This window comes from Eretmochelys imbricata, chromosome 6 (genome assembly GCF_965152235.1).
Source record: "Eretmochelys imbricata isolate rEreImb1 chromosome 6, rEreImb1.hap1, whole genome shotgun sequence".
Lineage (NCBI taxonomy): Eukaryota > Metazoa > Chordata > Testudines > Cheloniidae > Eretmochelys > Eretmochelys imbricata.
Genome location: NC_135577.1, coordinates 124,178,472 through 124,204,645, shown reverse-complemented (window position 1 = coordinate 124,204,645; position 26,174 = coordinate 124,178,472). Strand labels below are relative to the sequence as shown.

The following is a 26,174-nucleotide window of genomic DNA, read 5'->3' as shown; positions in this document are numbered from 1 at the left end:
GAACATCTTATTTTTTAAAAATTAGGTGAACGATTCTGCAAAATTCTCCATCTAAAAAAGCCAAGGTTGCTCACTGGAACTCTCATCACATAGCTGCATCATCTTACCTTCTGCTGAAAATCCTACCCACGTCAGGTAGGATTTCCTTGTAAGAGGAAGTGGGTCTCCATGTAAAACCTGTCTCTTCTTTTTTCCTATCTCTATCAGCTGTACTCCAAGGCACTGGTCCCCATCAAAGCCAGTACCTAGTAAGAAAAGAAGGTCAACCCAATGACTGTGTTGCATAACAATATAATTTTATACTTGATTAGACAGAATCTGAAGGTAAAATGCATCTTCCTCTGAGTAATTCTATTTCAGGTCTATGCCTGAACTGGTAGGTCAAATAACTGAGCGCCCAATTCTGATCTCAGATATGTGGGTACATGTTGTGTGTATCTTATAAGCTCAGCTACAGCTCTTACGAACACATGCGTAATACTTGTTTTTACAAACTACAAGTTTCTACAAACTTCCTCCTGTGTATCTGAAATCCAAGTTGGATCATGGCTATCTTACAGTTACAATCCTCTCCCCACAAACTCAGCCAATTATCGAAGCATTCATTTGTTCCTGCCTAGCAATTAAATGTCTATTGCATATTCTTCTTCAGAATTCAAGCTATTTTAAGCGATAGATGTGTATAAATATGCAATGAGGCCAACATCTGCAAACTTGAGTGCCTAAAATTTCAAGCAAAATTTTTTTTTTGCTGATTTTCATAAGTGTTGAGCACCTACAACTCCTACTGAAGTCACTGGGAGCTGTGCATCCTTAGCACCTCTCAAAATTAGGCTACTTATTTTTAGGTGCCTAATTTAAGGCACTCAAGTTTGAATATGTAGGCTTTATTGTTTAATGACATTTGTGGGTTTGCTGCAATAAAAGGAGTTACTGGTGGAGAGGGAGAGAGGAAGCACAGAGTGAGGAAAAGAAAAGAAGAATTGGTGACCATGCGCATTAACCAATACCTGAAACCTCTGACAAGAGATGGTAGGGATTTCAAACAAACCAAAAAAAAAAAGCATGAGAGGAAGAAGAGTACCTCTGTGATAAATAACCACAAGCTGCTCTCCATGTCCCGCCATTGACACCACCGGACCAGGCAGACTGAAGATCTCTTTCTGAACTCCACCAATTGTAAACACACGAGTTAGCATTGCACTAGTGGCACAAGCAGCCCAGCCCTGACCCAGACAAATAGCTTCAATATCTTCATCCTTTGGCATATCTACTGTCCATTCCTTGTTGGAATCCCAGGAGCTAAAATGAACGCAATGAAGCTTGCTAAAAAATGAGAGGAACAAAAGGAAAACATTTAAACATTTAAGTCTGAAATAGATGGCATGACTTAAAATACACGATCGACTTACCTGTGCTCTGTAAAGTTTTATTATTTTCTGAGACTTGAGGGATTACCTACAATCTGCAACTATCAGACAAGTGAAATGGCATGATACGTGCAGATTACCATTTGTAACCCTATTGCTCAGTGACTGATCATCCAATTCAACTTGCAGCTTCAGAAAGCCAGATTTTTCAAAAGTATGATGTTGAATCTGATTGGAGTCTATGGGTGGGATCTTCAGATGTGCTGAGCAACTCCAACTCCAATTAAAATTAATGTGATTTGAGGGCGCTAAGCACACCTGAAAATGAGGCCCTACAAATCTTGTCACATTTTCCTGACAAATTCAGGGGTTTTTTTAATTAAAACTTTTAATTTTTAAAATTTAAACTTTAAGAGACAGACATAAGCAAATTGCTTTTAAAATTTCAATTTGATGAGTTTATTTGCATGAATAGTTCTATTCAGTGCTGCAAGGACATAAAAAGAAATAAAAAAGACAAACTCCCACAGATATCGGTCAGAGGTAGGTAAGATCTACCCAGGGATAGGGCTACATGCTTAGGGCTTGATCCCTGTGTCCATTGGTCATTACTAACCATTATATTCCTGTTTGTCACTTAAAGGTGGAATTCCAAGTGCAACATCTTTCATATGGCAAATAACAAATACAGCCGCTTTAGAGTCCTGTTACATTCAAACACCAGAAGGCAAAAATACAGCCGCTTTAGAGTCCTGTTACATTCAAACACCAGAAGGCAAAAAAGGCAGACTCCCAAGTATTTGACACACTTTTGAAAAAGCTTTGAAAAACGTACAGGTTTTTCAGAGCTCCTATAACTAGTAGATGCTGATCACATTTTATAAATGAAGATCTACATTTTGGCTAGTTGTACATGGATGAACTGGGTGAGGAAATGGGTGAAGATCTTTCTCGCCCCTGAACATTCCCCAGCTGCTGTTGGAAAGTATGTACTGCACGTTTCATCAGCAGGTTCTAAGAAGCACTATACAGTGTACACACTTAAGTCATTCTGTCAGCGTGTGCCCTGCAGCTAAAATGCATCTACGCACCAATGCTCAGACACAATAGCTTTCTATTATCACTCCTACTACTGCAGAGGGAAGTAACAATCTTCCCAACAATGCCTTATCATGCATTATTGACTTGAGGGGACTGAAATTCTGTCATTAATATGTAGAGTTTTGTTTGAGACATCAATGCATTAAAATCTTCCAATATACACTTGGAAAGACAGAAGAACTTCAAACAACAAGAAACAAAGAAAACTACCTGCACTACATAAAGTATTAGGATACTCCTTAAATCTACATAGCGGAAGGATGTGAAAATCTACCACCATTTTTTTTTTTAAATTAAGATCAAGAACCAAAAAGTGATAACTTCAAAGAGCTCTTCGAACATGCTGAATTTAATTCCACAATACAGGTTCCATGCAGATGCACTATAGATTACCTTGCAAGTTCCTCTGTGCTCTCACATGCCAACAGGATAGCTTCACTGGAGAGATCAGCCATTGTGTGATTCAGAGAATTTGGCAAGTGTGTTGCATGATGTATAGAGGTATCGTGAAATTCCACATCTATAGCGTTGTCTTGCTCATCATTATAACAACGAATAATACCAATAGAGTTCCACACCTATAAGACAAAAGGTGAAGAATATTAGCAATTCCAAAGAAGCCAGTTAAATTAGTCACACCTACAAACAGTTTAAAAGTGGCTGTGGCTGTCAGCTGCTGGGGCCGGAGCTGTCCCCACTGTTCCCCCTCATGGCCAGAGCTGTTCCCCCTCCCCCTGCCTCCCAGCGGCCACAGCTGGAGCTGTCAGCAGCCAGGGCTGGAGTTGGTACTGTCTCCCCCACCCCACTGCCTGCAGCAGCAGGAACTGTCAGTCCCCACCTTCCTCCCACAGTGGGACTCAGGCTGTCAGTCCCCCCAGCAGTCAGCCCCTCCTCCCACCCCAGTTATTTTTAGTAAAAGTCATGGAAAGGTCGCAGGCTTCCATGAATTTTTGTTTATTGCCCGCAACCTGTCCGTGACTTTTACTAAAAATAACAGTGACAAAATCTTGATCTCAGTCATAGTTGAAGATAAACGATTTAAAAGAGTATTTTATCTAGAATGCAATAGCACAGGTACAAAATGTCATATTCTAATTTTCCCTTAAAACAAAATATTGTGTCTACATGAAAATAAGTAAAAATAGGAACTTCTCACTCATGTGTGATTTAGGCAAGTTACTTAACCTCTCTACAGCCCACTTTCTCCATGTGTAAAATGGCGATATATAGATATATAGGTATAGATATATAAATATATATAACGCTTACCCATCTTTTTAGAAGTACTTTGAGATTTACAGGTAAAAGGTGCTAAGTGTAAAGTATACCATTAAGAGCTCTGGGTATTAACAGAAGGCTACTTTTATTATTTAGCTTTAGAGTTATGTCAAATTTTACAGTTTTTCAAGATAACAGTAAAAGAATTGATTTTAGTCTTAGGCAAGTCAAACAAGAAGTAGTGTCAGTAATTACTGAAAAAGTTATTATATCAATCAACACAGCCATAGATAAAATTAGATTTACCATGAAGCGGTGAGTGAGGTGTGAAGGGGTAGAACCAGACTGAAATGGCTTTTGCTGGGGAGTTGGCATTGGTCCATTATAGAAAGGTCTTTGGGTGGTCGATACTGGCAGAACTGGAATGCTACCATCTTGGTCATTGTCATCATCTTTTTCAAGATCGGAATTAACTTTCATGAGTGCAGTATCTAGAAGGTAAAACTTTAATATCAGAGGATTACCATGGCAGATGAGATAGAAAACAATTAAAGAAAACACTAAAAACTGTGCAGTGTGATAAAACAGAGGCCATATTTGAACAGAGGATGTAGGTAAGACTCACTAAAATGCTATCAGAGCCCGAAAAAACACTAAGAGCTGTAGAATCCAGTTCATTCTGTACCTAGTGAGTTCTCATCGTCCTCTATTATTGCCCCTCGTTGTCTAGGATGGCCTGAAGCTAGCATGAGGTCGTCATCATCATCATCATCATCTTCCTCATTAGATAGGACCTTTGGAGATGACCGTGGCTCAATCAGGTCTGTGTTTAAAAAGTCATCATCTTCATCAAAAAGATTGTTGTAGTCCTTTGTCACTGCACTGGAGACCTAAAGTGAAAAAACAATCCTCAAAGAGCATTTTTCTGAACCTTGCATTCACAAATTGGATTAGCTAATAAATCAAACCATACAGGGGCTGAGGCTGCTAGAGCTTTGAGTTTTTATGTACTCAGTCAAAATAAGCATGATTGCTTAACATTTACAGATAAGGGTTAAGTAATATTTTTATTACCTTCCCACTTGATTTCTTTCCATCTCTATCACAAACATTCTCAAGCAGTCCCAGATTTCCTTCAGTGTCTGTATATGCTATTTGCCCACCTTTGGGGTGCCATGCCAGCCCACAAATTGTGTAACTTTTCTCATGTTTCATCCTAAAAACAAAAAAAAAAGTTTTTAAGCTTCTTAAGGTAGGAACCTTCATAAGTGTATTCTGCAAAGTTCTAGTGCTCCTTGTACTATAAAACAACATACAGATAAATGTAGCAACAACAAAATTACAAGGTGCAGAGAAGGGCTACTATGATGATCAGAGAAATGGAGAAACTGCCTTATGTCAGGAGGCTTAAGGAGCTTGGCTTGTTTAGCTAAAAAAAAACAAAGGCTGAGGGAAGATATGATTGCGCTCTATAAATACATTAGAGGGATAAACAACAGGGAGGGGAAAGAGTCACTTAAGTAAAGTGCCAATGTTGGCACAAGAACATCTGGAAATAAACTGGCCATCAACAAGTTTAGGCTTGAAATTAGACAAAGATTTCTAACCATCAGAGGAGTGACGTTCTTGAACAGCCTTTTAAGGGGAGTAGTGTGGGTAAAAAAACCTAACTTGTTTCAAGACTGAGCTTGAGAAATTTATGGAGGAGATGGTATCATGAGGTTGCCTCCAATTGCATACAGCACATCCACGACTGCTATTAGCAAATATCTCCAAGGGCCACAGATGAGACTCTAGATGGGGAGAGTTCTGGGGAGAGGGAATTTTTTCCCATGTGTCTGGCTGGTGAGACTCGCTCACATGCTCAGGGTCTAACTGATCCCCATATTTGGGATTGGGAAGGAACTATTCCCCCAGGTAAGATTGGTAGAGATCCACAAGGGGGTTCACCTTCCTCTGCAGCATGGGTCACTTGCTGGTTTGAACTAGAGTAAATGGTGGATCTGTGACTTGAAGTCTTTAAAATCAAGATTTGAGGACTTCAGTAACTCAGCCAGAGGTTATGAGCCTATTGCAGGAGTGGGCGGGGGAGAGGGTCTGTGGCCTACAATGCGCAGGAAGTCAGTCTAGATCAGTGATACTCAATTAGATCTACCCATGGGCCAATTTGAGTATTTTATGACGAGAGGCGGGCCATTAGTGCAGAAGGCTGACAAAATAAAACACAAAACAAAACTTCAGCTGCCAATAAATAAAGACCTTGACTGCAACATAACTATTAGTGTTTCTTTTAACAAAGTTTATAAATCAACATTATTACCTGTTTCATAGTTGTAGCCATGTTAGTCTGTATCAGCAAAAAGAATGAGGAGTACTTGTGGCACCTTAGAGACTAACAAATTTATTTGAGCATAAACTTTTGTGGGCTAAAAACCCACTTCATCGGATGTATGCAGTGGAAAATACAGTAGGAAGACACACACACACACAGAACATGAAAAAATGGGTGTTGCCATACCCACTATAATGAGAGTGATCAGTTAAGGTGAGCTATTATCAGCAGGAGAAAAAAAAACTTTCGTAGTGATAATGTAGCGCAAGAACAACGCTTCCTCAGCTCTCGTCCCCTAATGCCCCTACTCTACTTGCACTACATTGATAATATCTTCATCATCTGGACCCATGGAAAAGAAGCCCTTGAGGAATTCCACCATAATTTCAACAATTTCCATCCCACCATCAACCTCAGCCTAGACCAGCCCACACAAGAGATCCACTTCCTGGACACTACAGTGCTAATAAGCGATAGTCACATAAACATCACCCTCTACCAGAAACCTACTGACCGCTATACTTAGCTACATGCCTCCAGCTTTCATCCAGACCATGCCACAAGATCCATTGTCTACAGCCAAGCTCTAAGATACAACAGCATGTGCTCCAACCCTTCAGACAGAGACAAAAGCCTACAAGACCTCTATCAAGCGTTCTTACAACTACAATACCCACCTGCTGAGGTGAAGAAACAGATTGACAGAGCCAGAAGAGTACCCAGAAGTCACCTACTACAGGACAGGCCCAACAAAGAAAATAACAGAATGCCACTAGCCATCACCTTCAGCCCCCAACTAAAACCTCTCCAGCGCATCATTGAGGATCTACAACCTATCCTGAAGGACGATCCCTCACTCTCACAGATCTTGGGAAACAGGCCAGTCCTTGCTTACAGACAGCCCCCCAATCTGAAGCAAATACTCACCAGCAACCATACACCACACAACAAAACCACTAACCCAGGAACCTATCCTTTAAAAAAGCCCACTGCCAACTCTGCCCACATATCTATTCAGGGGACACCATCATAGGACCTAATCACATCAGCCACACTATCAGAGGCTTGTTCACCTGCACATCTACCAATGTGATATATGCCATCATGTGCCAGCAATGCCCCTCTGCCATGTACATTGGCCAAACCGGACAGTCTCTATGTAAAAGAATAAATGGATAGAAATCAGACGTCACAAATTATAACATTCAAAAACCAGTCGGAGAACACTTCAGTCTCCCTGGTCACCCGACAACAGACCTAAAACTCGCAATACTACAACAAAAAAACTTCAAAAACAGCCTCCAACGAGAAACTGCTGAATCGGAATTAATTTGCAAACTGGACACCATTAAACTGCACGCAGCCAATGAAGTGGGTTTTAGCCCACAAAAGCTTATGCTCAAATAAATTTGTTAGTCTCTAAGGTGCCACAAGTACTCCTCATTCTTTCTGATCATTACCTGTGTTTCTGGCAACCTCTAATGGGAGAAGTGATATTGACGATCTCTGGCAAGCTTTATGAAGCGTGTTTTGTAGGAGGTCAGGGCAAGGCACATGCACTGTTGAAGATGCTCTCATCTGTCAGGCAATTGCAGCGTTGTTTTTTTATAATGTTCACGGTAGAAAACCCAGATTCGCAGAGGTACGTTGATCCGAACATTGTTAAAAGATAGATGAATAGATTCTGGCTATTCTGAAACTGCTCAGCATATTAAGTCCAGAAATCACAAAGTCCCACTTTTCTGAATTTTGCCTTCAAGACATCTGAGCTCTGGAGCCTTACAATTTCTAATTGAAGGGCACCTTCATCAATTAAATCAAGAATATTCTTTGCTTTAGAAGGGCAAGGTCCATCAGCAGAAACAACAAACAGATAAAAAATAAATAAAAGCAAATCCTTTGGAATTTTAAAATTTTCAAATCACATTTTAAAATTTACAGTCAGATCGTTTAGAAATTCTTGGATCGTTTTCATTGAAGTTTCATCTGTAACAACATCATACAATGTGGGAAAATGCAGCATCTTTCCTGTAAAGTCTGTCTGAAAGACTTCACGATTCACACACTTTTTCAAACAGATCCCCAACACTGCTTGCATGGCCTTGGAGTTGCAAGCTGAGGGAATTCAAGTGACCAATAATATCGCACAGAAAAGTTACCTGTGACATAGAGGAGACATCATTTATAAATTCCAGGAACTCACAAGCCTTGGTCTTGTGGTTTGAAAGAAATTCGATTATTTCTTTTTGAATTGCACAAAACTTCTTTAGCATGCACCTCCTACTTAACCAGTCAATGTCGTTGTTCTGCAACAGGTCACTGTATGCAGCTGAAACGTCTTGTAAAAAAGGTTTAAAAAGACAATGTTGCAAGCTAGAAGTTGAGTGTATATGTAGTTCACTAATGTCATCACAATACCCACTGTTTTTTTCAAGTCCCCAGACAATTTACCGCATAGGACAGTCTGGTGAATCATACAGTGAAGCATATTTAATGAAGGGTGTGTCGCTGCCAAACAGGAAGCAAAGCCCTTCTCTTTCCCAGTCGTGGAGGGACCTCAATCTGTAACAAGCAAATTTACTTTCTGCAGATCTAAACCATTTTTTTCAAAAAAGCCTTTTACCTTTTCAAAAATGATCTCTCCTGTGGAGTAGGATTTTAATGGTTTTAAGCACAAAAATTCTTCCTTGAAAATGTCACCATCATAAAATCTAACAAACAGCAATAGCTGAACAGTGTCACTCAAATCGCTTGATTTGTCCACTGCAAGAGACGTGTATTTGGCATTTTTTAAAACAGAAAGAAGTGCTGACAAACAACCCTCGTAAATTACCTCCAATCTTTGCATTGCCATGGAATCAGACATGGGAATTTGCTTCACATGGTTCACATTGTCATCTTTGTTTTTATCTCCGGCAAAAAGCTCCTCCAGCATTTCCAAGGGCACTCCTTCACAAGCTCGGCACCCAAGAAAGGCTTTTTCTTTTTAGCTAGTACCAACATTATCCGAAGAGAAGCAGCTGTTGCTTTCTCTTGTAGTCGCTGACGTTGTGAGAATGACATTTGAAGTGTGATACGAAGACTTCAGATTTTCAATTTTGTCACGTTTTGCAACACTGCCAGGAGGCTAGGCCGTGTTGAAGTTACTGTGCTTTGATTCGAAGTGTCACCTCACATTGATGACCTTGTAGATGGATACAGTGGTTTGGCATATTAAGTGCAAAGGTTTTGCGTTTAAATGAGGTGGCGTAATAAAAGGAAAATCTGCTGTCCAGTTTGGGTTAAAAGCTTGCTTTTTTCTGTCGACTTTGCGATGTTTACTCCCACTCGCATTCATTTTTGGCTCCATTTCCATTCCTAATGAAAAAATGGGCAGCAACCTAGCTCAATCATAGCCAACGCTATCACGAGAACTTAAGATCCAGTCAGCAGTGCTTAATTTGTGCGGGGGTTCAGCCTTCGCACCTCTGGACTCCCAGCCAGCAGCTGCCGCTCTCCAGCTGCCCAGCTCTTAACGCACCGCCGTCGTCAGCAGCAGCGCAGAGGAGTGGCACTACCATACCACCCTTACCTCTGTGCTGCTGCTGGTTGCAGCGCTGCCTTCAGAGCTGGGCACCACCCAGGAGCTGCCCCTCTCCAGTTGCTTAATTTGTGTTTAATTTGTGCCAGGACTTGCGGGGGCTGAGTCCCCGGCACCTCTTTCATGACAAATTAAACACTGCAAGTAAATTACTTACTAAGGAAATCATAGGCAAATGATAGGCAGCGGAACATTTTTTTAAGGTGAGCTGGCGGGTTATACAGGAAGCTTTTTCGGGCCTGCGGGCCCCCTACGGAGTATCACTGGTCTAGATGACCAAGATGGTACCGTCTGGCCTCAAAGTCTATGAACTGAAGTGAAGTTAGCAGAAATTTGTAATATAGCACCTAGAAGTTCTTCCTTTCATATGAAAAAAATCAATTTGAGTTTTAAAATAATTAATAAATCAGAATTATATTCATGAAATGATAATTTCCCACTATAGGTGGAAAGAGAAAAGTAATTCCCCAGCAGACACGTCCTGCTGAATTGTCCAGTTACAATAGCACACATGACTGCTTTCGTGAATCACATTTGACTAATTAGCCCTTTGCCTCTAATGTCAAATGGATTAAGTCTCGTCTCTCCCTTTGTTCTCACATAAGTGTCCTCCTACGAATCATCGGCATATAATCTTCCTGGGCTCCTAACATGTATTTTAAAAGTAATAAATCATGTTTCTTATCTGACTTATTCACATGCAAAAACCCTCCCTCCTCCTCACTTCATCAGACTTATGGAACAGAGATACTTTACTAACAAGACAGTAGCACAATCAGGTTCTGCCTTTTCTCCTTTGGGGCAAAGGCGAAAGAGTGGTTGGCTCCCTGATGAATCTTTATTTCCCCTCCTCCTGATTTAAGTATCCCATTCTTGAAGAAATGCATCACAAGAGCCACTGTTCTTGCCCTTTCGGGAGGCTCAAAGCCATATTCCCCTCACAGCCTGTCACAACACTACTCTTTATAAATTAACCAAAGGATGAAGGTGAGTAATAAAATGCATCACCTTATCCACTGCGAGCTAGATAGTGGTATTTAGTCATAAACCCACACTCAGGTCCCTGCCCCACAAGAATCCCCAGGAGGCATTCTGACTCAAAGTGAGCTAGAGAATACCTCCCAGAGCTCCCTGGTTGCCCTGAGACGAAAGTATGGTGCACACTATGTGTACATATGTGAAGATGATGATGATGCCATGGCTTTGCCTACTTCCCACCCTCTGTCTGGGAAGTTGCTCCTGGTGAGGGGAGGAGGTAAAGCACCTCAAGCAGCCCCTGAGCTCCCTTGAGTGCCAGGCCTGCAGTTCTGACCATCCCTTTCACAGGCTGTACAACAGTGAGGAGACTCCATGCTCCCTTGTCCCACCCACTGTGGGGCCATATAAAGGGAGTCACTAATCTAACCATGAGTGGGCTGCCTCTCTACTGCTCCCAGCTCAGGGAGCAAGAGAAAGTGGGTTTTTTTATAAATCTAAATATATATCTTTTTCAGAGCTTTCTATAAGCAAATTATTAAGAGTATAAAAATATTGCTCGGGCATGTAGGAATGAAATCAGGAGGGCCAAATCGCACCTGGAGCTGCAGCTAGCGAGAGATGTCAAGAGTAACAAGAAGAGTTTCTTCAGGTATGTTGGCAACAAGAAGAAAGCCAAGGAAAGTGTGGGCCCCTTAATGAATGAGGGAGGCAACCTAGTGACAGAGGATGTGGAAAAAGCTAATGTACTCAATGCTTTTTTTGCCTCTGTCTTCACGAACAAGGTCAGCTCCCAGACTGCTGCGCTGGGCATCACAACATGGGGAATAGATAGCCAGCCCTCTGTGGAGAAAGAGGTGGTTAGGGACTATTTAGAAAAGCTGGATGTGCACAAGTCCATGGGGCCGGACGAGTTGCATCCGAGAGTGCTAAAGGAATTGGCGGCTGTGATTGCAGAGCCATTGGCCATTATCTTTGAAAACTCGTGGCGAACGGGTGAAGTCCCGGATGACTGGAAAAAGGCTAATGTAGTGCCAATCTTTAAAAAAGGGAAGAAGGAGGATCCTGGGAACTACAGGCCAGTCAGCCTCACCTCAGTCCCCGGAACAATCATGGAGCAGGTCCTCAAAGAATCAATCCTGAAGCACTTGCATGAGAGGAAAGTGATCAGGAACAGTCAGCATGGATTCACCAAGGGAAGGTCATGCCTGACTAATCTAATCGCCTTCTATGATGAGATTACTGGTTCTGTGGATGAAGGGAAAGCAGTGGATGTATTGTTTCTTGACTTTAGCAAAGCTTTTGACACGGTCTCCCACAGTATTCTTGTCAGCAAGTTAAAGAAGTATGGGCTGGATGAATGCACTATAAGGTGGGTAGAAAGTTGGCTAGATTGTCGGGCTCAACGGGTAGTGATCAATGGCTCCATGTCTAGTTGGCAGCCGGTGTCAAGTGGAGTGCCCCAGGGGTTGGTCCTGGGGCCGGTTTTGTCCAATATCTTCATAAATGATCTGGAGGATGGTGTGGATTGCACTCTCAGCAAATTTGCGGATGATACTAAACTGGGAGGAGTGGTAGATACACTGGAGGCCAGGGATAGGATACAGAGGGACCTAGACAAATTGGAGGATTGGGCCAAAAGAAATCTGATGAGGTTCAATAAGGATAAGTGCAGGGTCCTGCACTTAGGACGGAAGAACCCAATGCACAGCTACAGACTAGGGACTGAATGGCTAGGCAGCAGTTCTGCGGAAAAGGACCTAGGGGTGACAGTGGACGAGAAGCTGGATATGAGTCAGCAGTGTGCCCTTGTTGCCAAGAAGGCCAATGGCATTTTGGGATGTATAAGTAGGGGCATAGCGAACAGATCGAGGGACGTGATTGTCCCCCTCTATTCGACATTGGTGAGGCCTCATCTGGAGTACTGTGTCCAGTTTTGGGCCCCACACTACAAGAAGGATGTGGATAAATTGGAGAGAGTCCAGCGAAGGGCAACAAAAATGATTAGGGGTCTGGAACACATGACTTATGAGGAGAGGCTGAGGGAGCTGGGATTGTTTAGTCTGCAGAAGAGAAGAATGAGGGGGGATTTGATAGCTGCTTTCAACTACCTGAGAGGTGGTTCCAGAGAGGATGGTTCTAGACTATTCTCAGTGGTAGAAGAGGACAGGACAAGGAGTAATGGTCTCAAGTTGCAGTGGGGGAGGTTTAGGTTGGATATTAGGAAAAACTTTTTCACTAGGAGGGTGGTGAAACACTGGAATGCGTTACCTAGGGAGGTGATAGAATCTCCTTCCTTAGAAGTTTTTAAGGTCAGGCTTGACAAAGCCCTGGCTGGGATGATTTAATTGGGGATTGGTCCTGCTTTGAGCAGGGGGTTGGACTAGATGACCTCCTGAGGTCCCTTCCAACCCTGATATTCTATGATTCTATGTATCTATATACATGGACAAAGTCTAAAAATAAGGGATAAGAAAAAACTCCCCTTTGTGAAAACAATAGATAAACATTTATATATTTTATGGAAAACAATGAATACCTCTCCATGCACTCCTGAGTGTCCACATTCCAAACTGCTATACAACCATCGACACTTCCAGCTGCTACATACTGTCCGCAGGGAGACCAGGTCACAATACTCAGAGTCTAGGGAAAGTAGACATTACTATTAGTTGAGCGCTAACAATGTTCTTGGTCCCGTATAGTAAAATAGACATCTATGAAAAAGATCAAGAACTTTTAGCAAACTATATCCAGCTGTCTGTGGGAGGATTTTTTGCTACCCTCTTATAAGAGCCACTTCTTAAAAATCAGCATGTTTTTTATTCCTTTTCATTCAGAGTACTTATTTTCAGTCACTGCATGCTATAAAGAAGTGCAACAAAGTCTGAGTTTTTCAAATGTCCTGCAACATGTGGACAGCAGCAAAATGCATTTTGCAACTGCAGAAAGCAACCATTTTAGGTGGAGTTATGTACGCATAAAAGACTGTTTTATATTTTAATATTTGAAAGACTATTAAGAACTGTTCCACTGACGATACGCCCAGTGATTTACACGTGTACTATACCAAGACTCTTGTAGGCCTAGGTACACATATATCTAAATTACCATGTAGGTGAATTTGCATTCTCCTACCCAGCGATCTCCAAAGACGGGATGTTTTAAGACAGGAGATCGCAAAGTTGCTATTTCCCTACTATGTAGGCAGATTTCAATTAATCAAAATATAGAGTAGAATAATGAAATCTCTATTATGCAAGCAAGCAAAGAAATATTTCTAACAGTTCTCTTTGTATTAAATCTATTTGGAACAAACATCTGGAACAGATGTTCCCAAACTCAGACCCACAGAGATCTGGCTGGTTACATGGTGCTGTCTCTCCTCTTGATTTTCTACCACATTGCATCCAAGGATACTTCAAAACACTTCAGATACTTTCCTAATATTACTATTCTATATAAACTACTGCTGTAGATTCCACAGGACTGTAACAAGATTGCAAATGAGAGGGAAGTTGACCTGGAGGGTACATGTCCATGAGACAATTTCTAAGGGGATGTGTTTCACCCTATGACAAAGTTTACAAACCTATGATTTAGGGCACTTACCTGAGTAATGAAATTATCTGAAAGATCAAATTGATTATTCCAAGTTTCTCTTCTGTACAGTTTAACAACTTTCTCAACTGGAACTGCTAGTAACTATTCAGGGGAAAAAAATCTGTTAATTTAGGACAAATCAAATTTTGTTAAACAGCTTTAGTTTTATTTCACATGTCCCTTCCCCTTCAAATAAGGCTAATTACAGCAGCCAACAAGCAGTGTAGTTCCTTTATTCAGAAGTGACATTATAGTTGTAACTGTCACAACAGCCAATCTGACACAGTATCTTAATTAGCATCCCAACATTGTTGATTGATAAAATAAAGACAGACAAAACATTGTGAATTGTATTGGAAATTTCAAGAAACCATAAGTAAGCATAGTTGAGCACAGCAGTTTGTATTTTAATCTGCATTTATTTCTGGCAGAAGGGTGAAGAGGCTGACAGCTGCCCCTGAAAATTACAGAAATTCTGACCTTTGGAACTGCTAGCAAAATTTATAAATAGTTTTCAACTGCTTATAAATAAAACTTTCCCCAATGGACCCCTTCAAAAGTTGATATCTATAAAACCTTTTGATAGGATGTATTAATATTTTATACTTATATTGTTAGATAATATTTTATATATAAATCTTTGAATATTTGACACCTAAACAAGATAATTTCACCTAATTCAAAGAGTATAAAAAAATAAGGAAAAAAACAAAGTTACTGCCAGTCACCCCATAGACCACTGCAGTTCAAAGTACTTCTTACATTATGTCTAAATAAGAAAAATAATATATTTGTTTAAATTTCAAGATATGAATGCAATATAGATTGTTCTGCCAATCAAAACTGTTACTGTTTTAGAATTGTATACAAAGTGCATACCTTTAAAGAAACATGCACATCTAATGGACTGTAAGTGACATTCAAGCAGCACAGAAAAGTGATACATGGTCTTCTGCACAACTTAAGCCTCCTGGTACCAGTGATAGTGGACATGGGCAAAGAGACTCCACATAAAGCCCCAGAACAAGATGGCCTGAAGTGGATTCTTCAGGCAAGCTTTGTGAGGGGACAATGGAAATGCATTTATGCAGATCCAGTGGATGGGAACCCCACATGGCGTGCAGAAGTTGCAACCATTTTTTCAGATCATAAGTTGGAAGAGGGGTTTTGCCATGTCTCCCACTTTCACTTAGCTCCCTGTCCAAAGCTCCTTTACTATGGCTGTGTGCATGGCTGGGTAAGTTTCACATTGTATATACATTTTATTTGTAATGTGACAATCAACACTTCTTCATCCCACACTAAAATCAATTTTATTCTTCTGTTGAAAATACAATAACTTATTATTTAAAAGGCTTGTTTATTTATACAATAGAAATTATTCACAGTATAAAGTTTACTTACATGAAAGAATGACTAAACCACTTTGATACCTAGTAGTGTACAAAGATGTTATTTCCCCACCAACAGGGTTCCTTCCTGTTCAGCATAACTTGAATATATAATACTGTATCAGGCTGACAGCTGGAGTATTACCAGCCTCACTTTGGCACTGACTATACAGTACTTTAACAAGTATCCATTTCCAGGGTTTGTTTGTTTTTTTAAATAATTTAATCAAAAACACTTTTCTTATTTTTTGGTGTTGGGATATTGATTGGCCTGGCTTAAATTCCGTTGTTAACAATGTGCTAAGTACTCGCAGAGAGAGAGGACTAATACAGACAGCAAAACAATGTGTCACTTACCTTCCCACTTTTAGGCTGCCAGGCAAGCCTACATATTGATTTAGCATTTATCACATCGTTACACTTCTGCAGCAGTGGCCAGCTTGTCACGCATGTCTGAAAACAGAACATTTAGGGACTAGGTTCTCTAGATTGCAACTGCAAAAATCCTTCTGTATTATAAAAAATAGAAAGTCTTAAAAGTGGAGTGTAGGGAAAAGAGGTAATTATACTAGAATTGTGGAAGTGAAGTAATATATCTCACCCAAATATGATATTAAGTCTGTCTTATTATTATTATTATAAAAAACCATGTCCAGGTTTTATAACTTAGTGAAAATATTTCTATAAAAATATAGCCACTTATAAAATATAAGTCTCAGACCAAGTACAAACCTTTCATTTTTATTAAATACGGTACAAATCAGATTGGTTATTCTACCCGACTAATACTTTGTAAAACCACAGTGATTTTAATAGGGTTGGACAGGGTGTGTGTCAAGGCAGGATCTGACCACAGTGATAAAAAAAGGGTTGTATTGTTGTGCCCCATATTACTGCTTATACATTGAAATGCAAATCACAGCTATAATCTCAAAACATTGTCTACGAAAAGTTACAGTGCCAACATTGCTATACAAAAGGCATCCACGATCATAACTTCTAATGCTAGGTCTGACCATTTAGGTGCGTATTTGTCTTAAAAACTAGCGAGTCACAAGGATACTACTCAATCCTGCAATCAGCCCATGTATAAATTACTCCCATTTGGAGTCCCATTGTAGAGTCAACGGGATTTAAGCAAAAGTAATTCTAGACACAACTCTGCAGGACTGGGCCCTAACTCTGGAGAACTACATTATTATGAGCTATTGTCAGCATTAAATCTGCAAATTAGATTTCACCTGTATTGGGATTTTTAAAATATTTATCTTTTCCATTTATTGCCAATATACCAATTCTGACACATCAAAAGACAAAATGCATTATTTTAGTTAAGATCATTCTTTTGTAAAATACACACAGTAAAATCTAAAGTCTAACTCCAGAAGATTAGCATTTTACCTGATCTGAGATTTTCCATACTCTGACAGACCCATCACAGCTTGCTGATGTCTATATAAGAAAAAGTAGTTTTTAAAATGTCATCAACAATTCGCAGTAAAAGTAGCAAAAGTCATGCTACAATTAGAAGTTTAAGAGGTGTACAGCCAGTAATATAAACATACACTATATGAACTGCCTTTAAACAAACTCACAATAAATTTTATATGATTTATATTTTTGATATTAAATAAAATATAAATTATCTTGTTTGAAAATATATGAAACCCTTGTTCATTCCAACCCTTCTGTATTTACAAATTCTTCACAATGAAGGGGGGGAGGGATAGCTCAGTGGTTTGAGCATTGGCCTGCTAAACCCAGGGTTGTGAGTTCAATCTTTGAGGGGGTCATTTAGGGATCTGGGGCAAAAATTGGGGATTGGTCCTGCTTTGAGCAGGGGGTTGGACTAGATGACCTCCTGAGGTCCCTTCCAACCCTGATATTCTATGAAATACTTAAAATTAGATGTAATTTTTTTTTTAAATCAACAGTTTGTTTTAAATTATGTTAGTGGATCAACTTCTCCCCCCAGCAGTAAGGACAATATAAAAATTTCACATTGAGAATGTACGTGTAGGAAAATAAAGCTAAGGTTATTGGAGACAGTTTGATATTCACATGACCCTTTTGATAGGCCGTACTCAGTAGACAAATGAAATAAAAACCATGTCCTCTGTGCCTGTGGACCATTTTATGATTTAAGATCCCATAAGAAACATAAAATATGAACTGCTGGAGGAAAAAGTACAAGGTAGAAAGTGACAGGAAAATTTTTTACCAGAAAAGCATCTTGGGGATCAAAAGACAGACTTAGGACAGGGGCATCATGTCCTCGGAATGTTTTCTGTTGGCTGCTATCGGTCACCTCCACAACTTTGACCATAAAATCACTGTGGATGAAAGCAAAATACTTAATTAACCATATTACTTTAATACTGACAGGCAGTATTCTGCTTTGCTTGAAGTAAATGTGAGTTCTATCTTATTGATCATTGATGGATAGGGTGCTTTTTTAATCACATTTATCACTGTAGAATCTATGTGAAAATGGAAGTCTTGCCATTTGCTTCAACAGGAGCAGGCCATCAATAGCAGAATAGAATAACTTTCCCCCTAAATTAAAGAGGAAATGGAATGCTTTAGTAAGAAATCATATATATGTGTCATAATCACACCCACCCACCCCATATTAATATCTATATTATTATGTAATTTTAGATTAATATCACCTAAATCTGTACTTTGGCTGTTGAAAGGTAGAGATTTATATTTTATCAGTACCACAACTGATTGACTTATCTTGTTAAATAGCTGCTACATATGCATATTAAGCTTGTTTGCTAAAAATCATTATGAAACTTTAAAATATTTCATGTAAATAATGCATTAGCTAATTTTCAAATATTTGGATTTTTTCAATATTATGACTCAATTTAGTCCATAATTAAGAATACTATCAACTTTTAAGCCATACTAGGCCCCACAATAGCATCTTCACCCAGCACTCTCCACACACTTAAAAAATAATGTAAAATTTAAAAGTACTTGAATTGAGGTTTCTGATGTGTGAAAAAATAGAATACTAGTTAGAGACATCTGAGGCTCAAATTCAGTTTGGAATACATTTTTATGGTTGACATATGAACCACTTAAGATCAGGATTATAATGCACTTCCCAAAAAATATCTTAATAGCACTAGAGAGTTGCAATCTACATATTCATTAAATAAATCTAACCTTGGGCCTCAATCCTGCACTTTTAAGCATAATCAACTCTTTTCAGGATCACAGCCACAGTTTCTGCAAGATACTAAGGGCTTGTCTACACTGTATGGCAAGCACTTTAAGGGGTGTGATTTGTAGAGTGTTCTAAGGTGTTGAGCCCTAGCTGCCCAGCATAGACCCCACTGGCACACTCTAAAAGGTACCTAGTTTGCATTAAAGGGGACAAAGTAGTCCCTGTTATCGCAAACTAGGTACCCTTTAGAGCAGTGGTTCTCAAAGCCGGTCTGCCGCTTGTACAGGGAAAGCCCCTGGCAGGCCGGACCAGTTTGTTTACCTGCCGCGTCCGCAGGTTCGGCCGATCGCGGCTCCCACTGGCCGCGGTTCACCGCTCCAGGCCAATGGGGGCTGAGGGAAGGGCAGCCAGCACGTCCCTCGGCCCGCACCAGTTTTCGCAGCCCCCATTGGCCTGGAGTGGCGAACCACGGCCAGTGGGAGCCGCGATCGGCCGAACCTGCGGACACAGCAGGTAAACAAACCGGCCCGGCCCACCAGAGGCTTTCCTGGAACAAGTGGCAGCCCTAGTTTGAGAACCACTGCAAAGTATACACAGGGCAGTCAGGGCATAACATGTTACAGAGCTCATCAGATCACACCCCTCTGGAGCGCTTTGCCACGTTATGTAGACAAACCCTGAATATTTTAGTCTAACACAAAAAATTGCCATAGCAAGAAGTGTATAAATTGTATTCATTCATTTCCATATTACTATTATTTTAGTATCTTTATAACATGCCTTGCAACTTTAAAACAGAACAGTTGACGAAATTTACCTTTTAAACAAACTACATAAATATTTCCAAATAGATCAGGTAAGCCTTTGAAACAATCCATATGTAGAGCTCTGTGTGGATACACAAGTGTGTATCCACATCTGATCTGCAAACCGCAAAAATTATCTGTGGATATCTGCAAATATCCACGGATTTGCAGGGCTCTACACGGGGGTGCAGACTGAGGCTCCGAGGTGAACCACCCTCCTCCACAGCCTGATCGGGAAGAGATGCACTGGCGGCTGTAGGGAGTCACGGTGGATCCTCCACCTGCCCTGGGTGGGGGGCCTGAGCAGATCCTGACCCCTGTCCCTGCCCCCAGGCCTCCCGACCAGGGCAGGTGGAAGATCCATGCTGCAGTTCCTCACAGCTGCTCGCCCGTCCTTACAGAGCCCTGCACGGATACAAAATTTGTATCTGCATCCACACTGGAATCCACAGAAATGGTCCAAGGATATAGAGCAGATACCCGTGGATTTGCCGGGCTCTATCCATATGTTCTGCATTTAAGTGGAATGTACTGTCAACTCACAAAGTTCTAGACTTCAAGTAATACTTGAGAGACTTGTGACAATTAAAATAAAAACAATTTATTTGCATTCCCTTTTTTTTGTATGTCACCCTCTCTTTCAACACTATTATGGCAGAAATCTCCAGGTGGCACTGTTAAAGTCTTACAAGTTCTTAGTGTGGAAGGACTGCTCGGTCTGAAAAAATACTGTATTTTTGTTAGATCTGTGATAATTTTCTTTTCAGGAAAGCTGTTGCAAGCAGCAGGAGAAAGTTCTCTGCTTTAATCTAACTAGAGTCAATTATTGGGGCAGAGCTGCTCTCTGGAAACTGGGAATTGGCATTTTGTCTAAAATTAATGAATAAGAGGACTGTTTTACCACCTCTGTTAAAGAACTGGTGTATATAGTGTAAAATAAACAAGTTGCCCAAGATATTAACTAGACTTTGCATCGCTCCTTTCTCCTCCTCAGCGGCCAGGGGTATAATCCTGCACCCAACATTTACTACTGCTCTGCAGAGGGGTGACAATATATTATGTTAGAAAATAATGTCCCAATCCAATAAACATGCACATGCTTAATTTATTCGTGGGCATTAGCGTTTGCAGTACTGGGTCCCTAAACTGTTAACAATACTGTGATTCTTAATACAAAGTTAATAACTAAAGCCCTGATCCTGAAATGAGCTCCATATGGATGAACCCTTGTGCTGTCACAAAGTAAGCGCCTGAAGAATATAAATTACATCCGGAAACTTGATGTTGTGGGGCAGATATTTATGTGGCCCCAACCTCTCCCATAAAAGTTTTTCTCAATGGCCTCCTCCATTTGACTTTTTTCTTCTATGATGACCTTTTGAGGCATTGTAAAACCTTCACAAAATGCAGATTAATTAGATGGCATTGCGAACAAAAGTCACATCCCAGGAAGTCGCTAATGTTCCACATTTAGTGTGGCTATTGACTTCTCCTGCATCAAGATCAAATTACCTGGATCCAGCAGCAATTTTAGTACCATCCCTGTTAAAGACAACATGGTTTGCATTCGTGGTGAAACGAGTCAGGATGCCATCAGGAGCTCCTTCAGGGAACGTATGAATCTGGACGGTATTGTTAGATACTGCAGTAACCAGTCTTCCATTCTACAAATGAAACAAATAAACTCTGGAATTCGTGGATTAAAGAAAAATATTTTGGTCCAAGGAACAGAAAGCCAGTTCTTTCCATATATAATCTTGAGTAGTTCCACAAGAGCTTCTGGTTTTAAAAAGGAGCAGCAGCTGGGAAATGTTCTTCCAGCTACATTTCTTCCTCTTCCCTCTCTCCCCCCCGCCACAAAAAAAATTAACAGAAACCAAGAAGAAAATTTTCAATTAACAAGTACAACCCTCCACACTTTTAATTTAATAATATTACTTAACAATCTTCCTTAAACCAGTGGTTCTCAACCAGGGGTACACATGCCCCTTGGGGTACCCAGGGGTCTTCTGGGGGTACCTCAATTCTCGACATTTGCCTAGTTTTATAACAGGCTACACAAAAAGCACTAGAGAAGTCAGTACAAACTAAAATTTCATATAGACAAATGAGAAAGTAAGCAATTTTTCAGTAATAGTGTGCTGTGTTGTGACACTTTTGTAGTTTTTAAGTGAGGTGAAGACAAATTAGACTCCTGAAAAGCATGCAGTAGTCTGGAAAGGTTGAGAATCACTGCCTTAAGCTATTTAAAAAAGTTACTCCTTTAGGCCCCAATCCTGCAAAGATGTATTCACATGCTTAAATATTTGCTCTGTGAGCAGCCCCGCTGGCTTCAATGGGACTAATCACAATGCATAGTTACGCATGTGAATAGGTCTTTACAGGATCAGGGCCTTAGAGCCTTGTGTCTTTCCTAAAATAATGAGCGTGAGAGTCCAGGAATGGCACTAATGAGATCTAATGAGATCCATTCAATCTTCTTCACTAGGAAGGGGATTATGAGGCCTTAACTGTGGAGAGTATGAAGCAGGAAAACAAGGAGGATTCTCAGGGTTTTGTTAGAGAGGAAAAAAGTGCACTTCCCAACATAAAAAGTTTAATCAAAATATACAGGCAGTCCTTGGACTTACGACACAATCAGATCCTGAAAATCGTGTCTTAAATTGAAAACATCTTAACTCGAATTTCCCGTAGGAACAGTGTCCGATCGAGCGTCGTAAAGTCGAAACACAATGACAATTTATAAACATCGTAAGTGCCGTTCGTCATAAAGTCGAGAACTGCCTGTATTTGGTTTTTATGTGCCACATGATCATGAGAGGGCGCCCTTGTCCCAAATATCACAGACTAAATGCCATTAAGGAAAGCTTGATGGTTTGTCAGCCATAGTTTAACAAATGACCAGTTTGCAGAAGTACAAACCAGAAGACCGTCACATTAATCTTTCCAATATTCCCTATTCAGAATTCCAAATTAATATATGGTCAAGTGCCATGGCAATCTTTTATGTTTATAGAAAAGATCTATTGTTAAGGTGAAAATATATCATTCCTCTTCACGCATGTGTGGCAGCAGGTTCGACAAATAATTTAAGTTACAGGCTATATAAAATACATAATTACAGCTGCCATGCATATTTTTCTCCAAAAGCAGAGTTACATAAAGTTTACATAAATATTACAAAAAATATACATGCAGCAACACTCAGACTAGATAATCTACTGTGTGTTAAGAGATATCAATCAGACTGTACTTAACTGATTCAGACCTACTTCAATTTAAAAACTTTTTTTCCTTAAAGATAAATTATTTATGAGTGAATTAAGAATTACATCTAATTTTTAAAACAAAATTACTGGAATTAAGTCTTGGAAAACGTTTTTGAAACTCAGGCTAAGAAACTCAGACATACATCTTTGAAAGCAGTGGGCTATTTAATCCAAAAAAATAAAATCAGTATTCCTCAAAATTTTCCTGTTTTAGTGAATTTTTCTTTTTAACATTGAGTTTTTGCTTATATATTCAAATGTAGTCATTTTTTTTAAGTACACATCAATAATTGCTTATTCATTCCCCCCAAAAAGTTACCAAAATTTAATAGCAGATTTATTTTTTAAAAATGCATGTATCACTGCAAACTTGTATGCCACAAACACTGTTTTCTATTTGAAGATTAATTACAAACTCCTGGGATCATTTTCTCATTTTCAAAAGATGCTGTAAAATGAGGGGACATTTCAGATTTTATACAAAAACAAACAAAACTCAAAGTATTTATGTAATACATTTTAATGTAGCATAAGAATAGCTTCAGACAAAGGAATTACTATGAAAATTGTCAACACAAATATGTGAAGTTTTCAAAAGATGCATTAATGATGCACAGTTGACCCCTGTTATAAGAAGTGATGTAACTCATCCTTATTTTAATGATCATATCCAAATAATCATTCCATCCATATTTATAAAAAATATGAATTTCCTTCATGAGGGATAGATACAGCAAGTTATATTAGGCACTTTAATGCTAGAGCAGATCAGTTAGATTACTAGAATAGGTTCTAATCATCACTCCCACAAACTACTATTATTTGCAGTGGAAGAAGGATTCAAGACTCAATTTCTCTCTTACCTTTGAAAAGGTCAGAGAATCATCTTCTGGATACCCAAAAATCTTTAAAGCCAGACACCCACTGATTAGCAAGGGCAGAGTTATCTGTACCACTAGGAAATGACTTCTGGAATGTAATTTTTGATCCATATAGCCAAATGACCACTACAAAGTCTGAGCATCATAATTAAATTACACTGTGGATTAAAAATAAAAATAATTTGCTGTTTCAGTTTTTCTAAGAGAGTTTAAAATCATGAAGTCAGAATATCCTGATGTGAAGTGATAGATATGTACATTAGAGAAACTCAGCATGAGGAAAACTTCTGTACTTCTTTACCCCACTGAATGGGGTAAGGAATAAATGGTCAAATCAATATACTCTAAAGCATTTTAAAGTTCTTGAATGATTTATCTAAACTATAAACCAGATAGACATGTTCAACCAATTAGATGTTTCTAGTGATTCAACATTAATCTCTCTTTTGGGAACAGATGTCAGTAGATGTGGGGGTAAAATGATATTTAAAGTAAATTGATCAATTTTTAATGGCTTTAATACCTTCACCTAAACACATTGGTGGAGGTCAGTCACTTTTGCAGTTTATGCAAGGCACAACTGCAAACTATTCTAAAGCAAAGAAAAGATAGGAAGAATAGTAAGATACCAATATGGCTCCATCAGGAGTTCTTTAATTACCTGAAAATCAAAAAGGAATCCTACAAAAAGTGGAAACATGAATGAATTGCTAAGAGGAGTACAAAAGTATAGCACAAGCACGTGGGCACAAAATGAGTTACACCTAGCAAGGGACATAAAACGCAATAAAGAAAGGTTCTTTAAAAGGAGCAAAAGAAAGACAAGGGAAAGCGTAGGTCCTCTACTTAGTAGGGAAGGAGAGCTAATAAGTGACAACATCAAGAAGGCTGAGCTGTTTAATGCCTATTTTGCTTCAGGCTTCACTAAAAAGGTTAATGGTGACAAGATACTTAGAATTAATAAAAATAGAAGTGGGGAAGGAATGCAAGCCAAAAAGGGAAAGAACAGGTTAAAGAATATTTAGATAAGTTAAATGTATTCAAGTCGGCAGAGCCTGATTAAATTCATCCTAGGGTAATTGGGGAACTAGCTGAAGCAATCTTGGAACCATTAGCAATTATCTTTGACAACTCATGGATGACGGGTGAGGTCCCACAGGACTGGAGAAGGGCAAACATAATACCTATCTTTAAAAATGGGAACAAAGTGGACCCAGAGAATTATAGACTAGTCAGCCTAACTTTGACACCTGGAGAGATACTGGAACAAATTATTAAACAATCAATTTGTAAGCACTTAGAGAATAATAGGGTTATAAAGCATAGCCACATGGATTTGTCAAAAACAAATCATTCCAAACCAATCTAATTTCCTTCTTTGACAATCTTAGTTGCCTAGTGGATGGGGGGGAAGCAGTAGACATGATATATCTTTATTTCAGTAAGACTTATGAGAATGTCATGTGGAACTGTAACATAATCAAACTAAGGAAATGTGCTCTAGATGAAATTACTATAAGATGTGTGCACAACTGGCTGAAAGACCATACTCAAAGAGTAGCTATCAATGGTCCACTGTCAAACTGGGAAGGTGTATCTAGTGGGTCCTGCAGGGGTCAGTGCAGGGTCTAGTATTATTCAATATTTTCATTAATGACTTCGATAATGGAATGAAGAGGATGCTTATAAAATTTGCAGATGACACCAAGCTGCAAGGGGTTGCAAACACACTAGAGGACAGGATTAGAATCCAAAATGACCTTGACAAATTACAGAATTGCTCTGAAATCAACAAGTTGAAATTCAATAAAGACAAGTGCAAAACACTTCACTTAGAAAAGAAAAATAAAATGCACAACTACAGAATAGGAAATAACTGACTAGGTGGTAGTACTGCACTGCTGAAAAGGATCTGGGAGTTATTTCAGAGTAACAACCGTGTTAGTCTGTATTAGCAAAAAGAAAAGGAGTACTTGTGGCACCGTAGAGCATGCATCCGATGAAGTGAGCTGTAGCTCACAAAAGCTTATGCTCAAATAAATTGGTTAGTCTCTAAGGTGCCACAAGTACTCCTTTTCTTTTTGGGAGTTATTGTGGATCACAAATTGCATGAGTCAACAATGTGATGCAGTTGCAAAAAAGGCTAATATTCTGGGGTGCATTCACATAAGATACAGGAAGTAATTACTCTACTCAGCACAGGTGAGGCCTCAGCTGCAGTAGTGAGTCCAGTTCTGGGCACCACACTTTAAGAAAGATGTGGATAAATTGGAGAGAGTCCAGAGGACAGCAACAAAAATTACAAAAGGTTAACAAAACCTGACCTATGCGGAAACATTAAAAAAGCTGGGCATGGTTACTCTTGAAAAAAGAAGATTGAGGGGGGAATCTGATATGTTAAGGGCTGTTACAAAGAGGAAGGGGATCAAGTGTTCATGCCCACTGAAGGTAGGACAAGAAGTAATGG

General features: G+C 39.6%; 1 protein-coding gene across 1 annotated transcript in view; it reads right to left on the bottom strand.

Annotated features, from left to right (window-relative positions):
• The window catches only part of WDHD1 (WD repeat and HMG-box DNA binding protein 1), a 51,379-nt gene that overhangs the window by 18,579 nt on the left and 6,626 nt on the right, over positions 1-26,174 (bottom strand). The window contains exons 4-15 of the mRNA XM_077819597.1: positions 21,070-21,221; positions 17,792-17,903; positions 16,972-17,022; positions 15,928-16,023; positions 14,189-14,281; positions 13,116-13,222; positions 4,764-4,905; positions 4,375-4,579; positions 3,996-4,180; positions 2,865-3,049; positions 1,085-1,326; positions 108-245 (exon numbers count right to left, since the gene is read on the bottom strand). Coding sequence (XP_077675723.1) covers positions 108-245; positions 1,085-1,326; positions 2,865-3,049; positions 3,996-4,180; positions 4,375-4,579; positions 4,764-4,905; positions 13,116-13,222; positions 14,189-14,281; positions 15,928-16,023; positions 16,972-17,022; positions 17,792-17,903; positions 21,070-21,221 — 1,708 coding nt within the window. The remainder of the gene's footprint in view (positions 1-107; positions 246-1,084; positions 1,327-2,864; positions 3,050-3,995; positions 4,181-4,374; positions 4,580-4,763; positions 4,906-13,115; positions 13,223-14,188; positions 14,282-15,927; positions 16,024-16,971; positions 17,023-17,791; positions 17,904-21,069; positions 21,222-26,174) is intronic.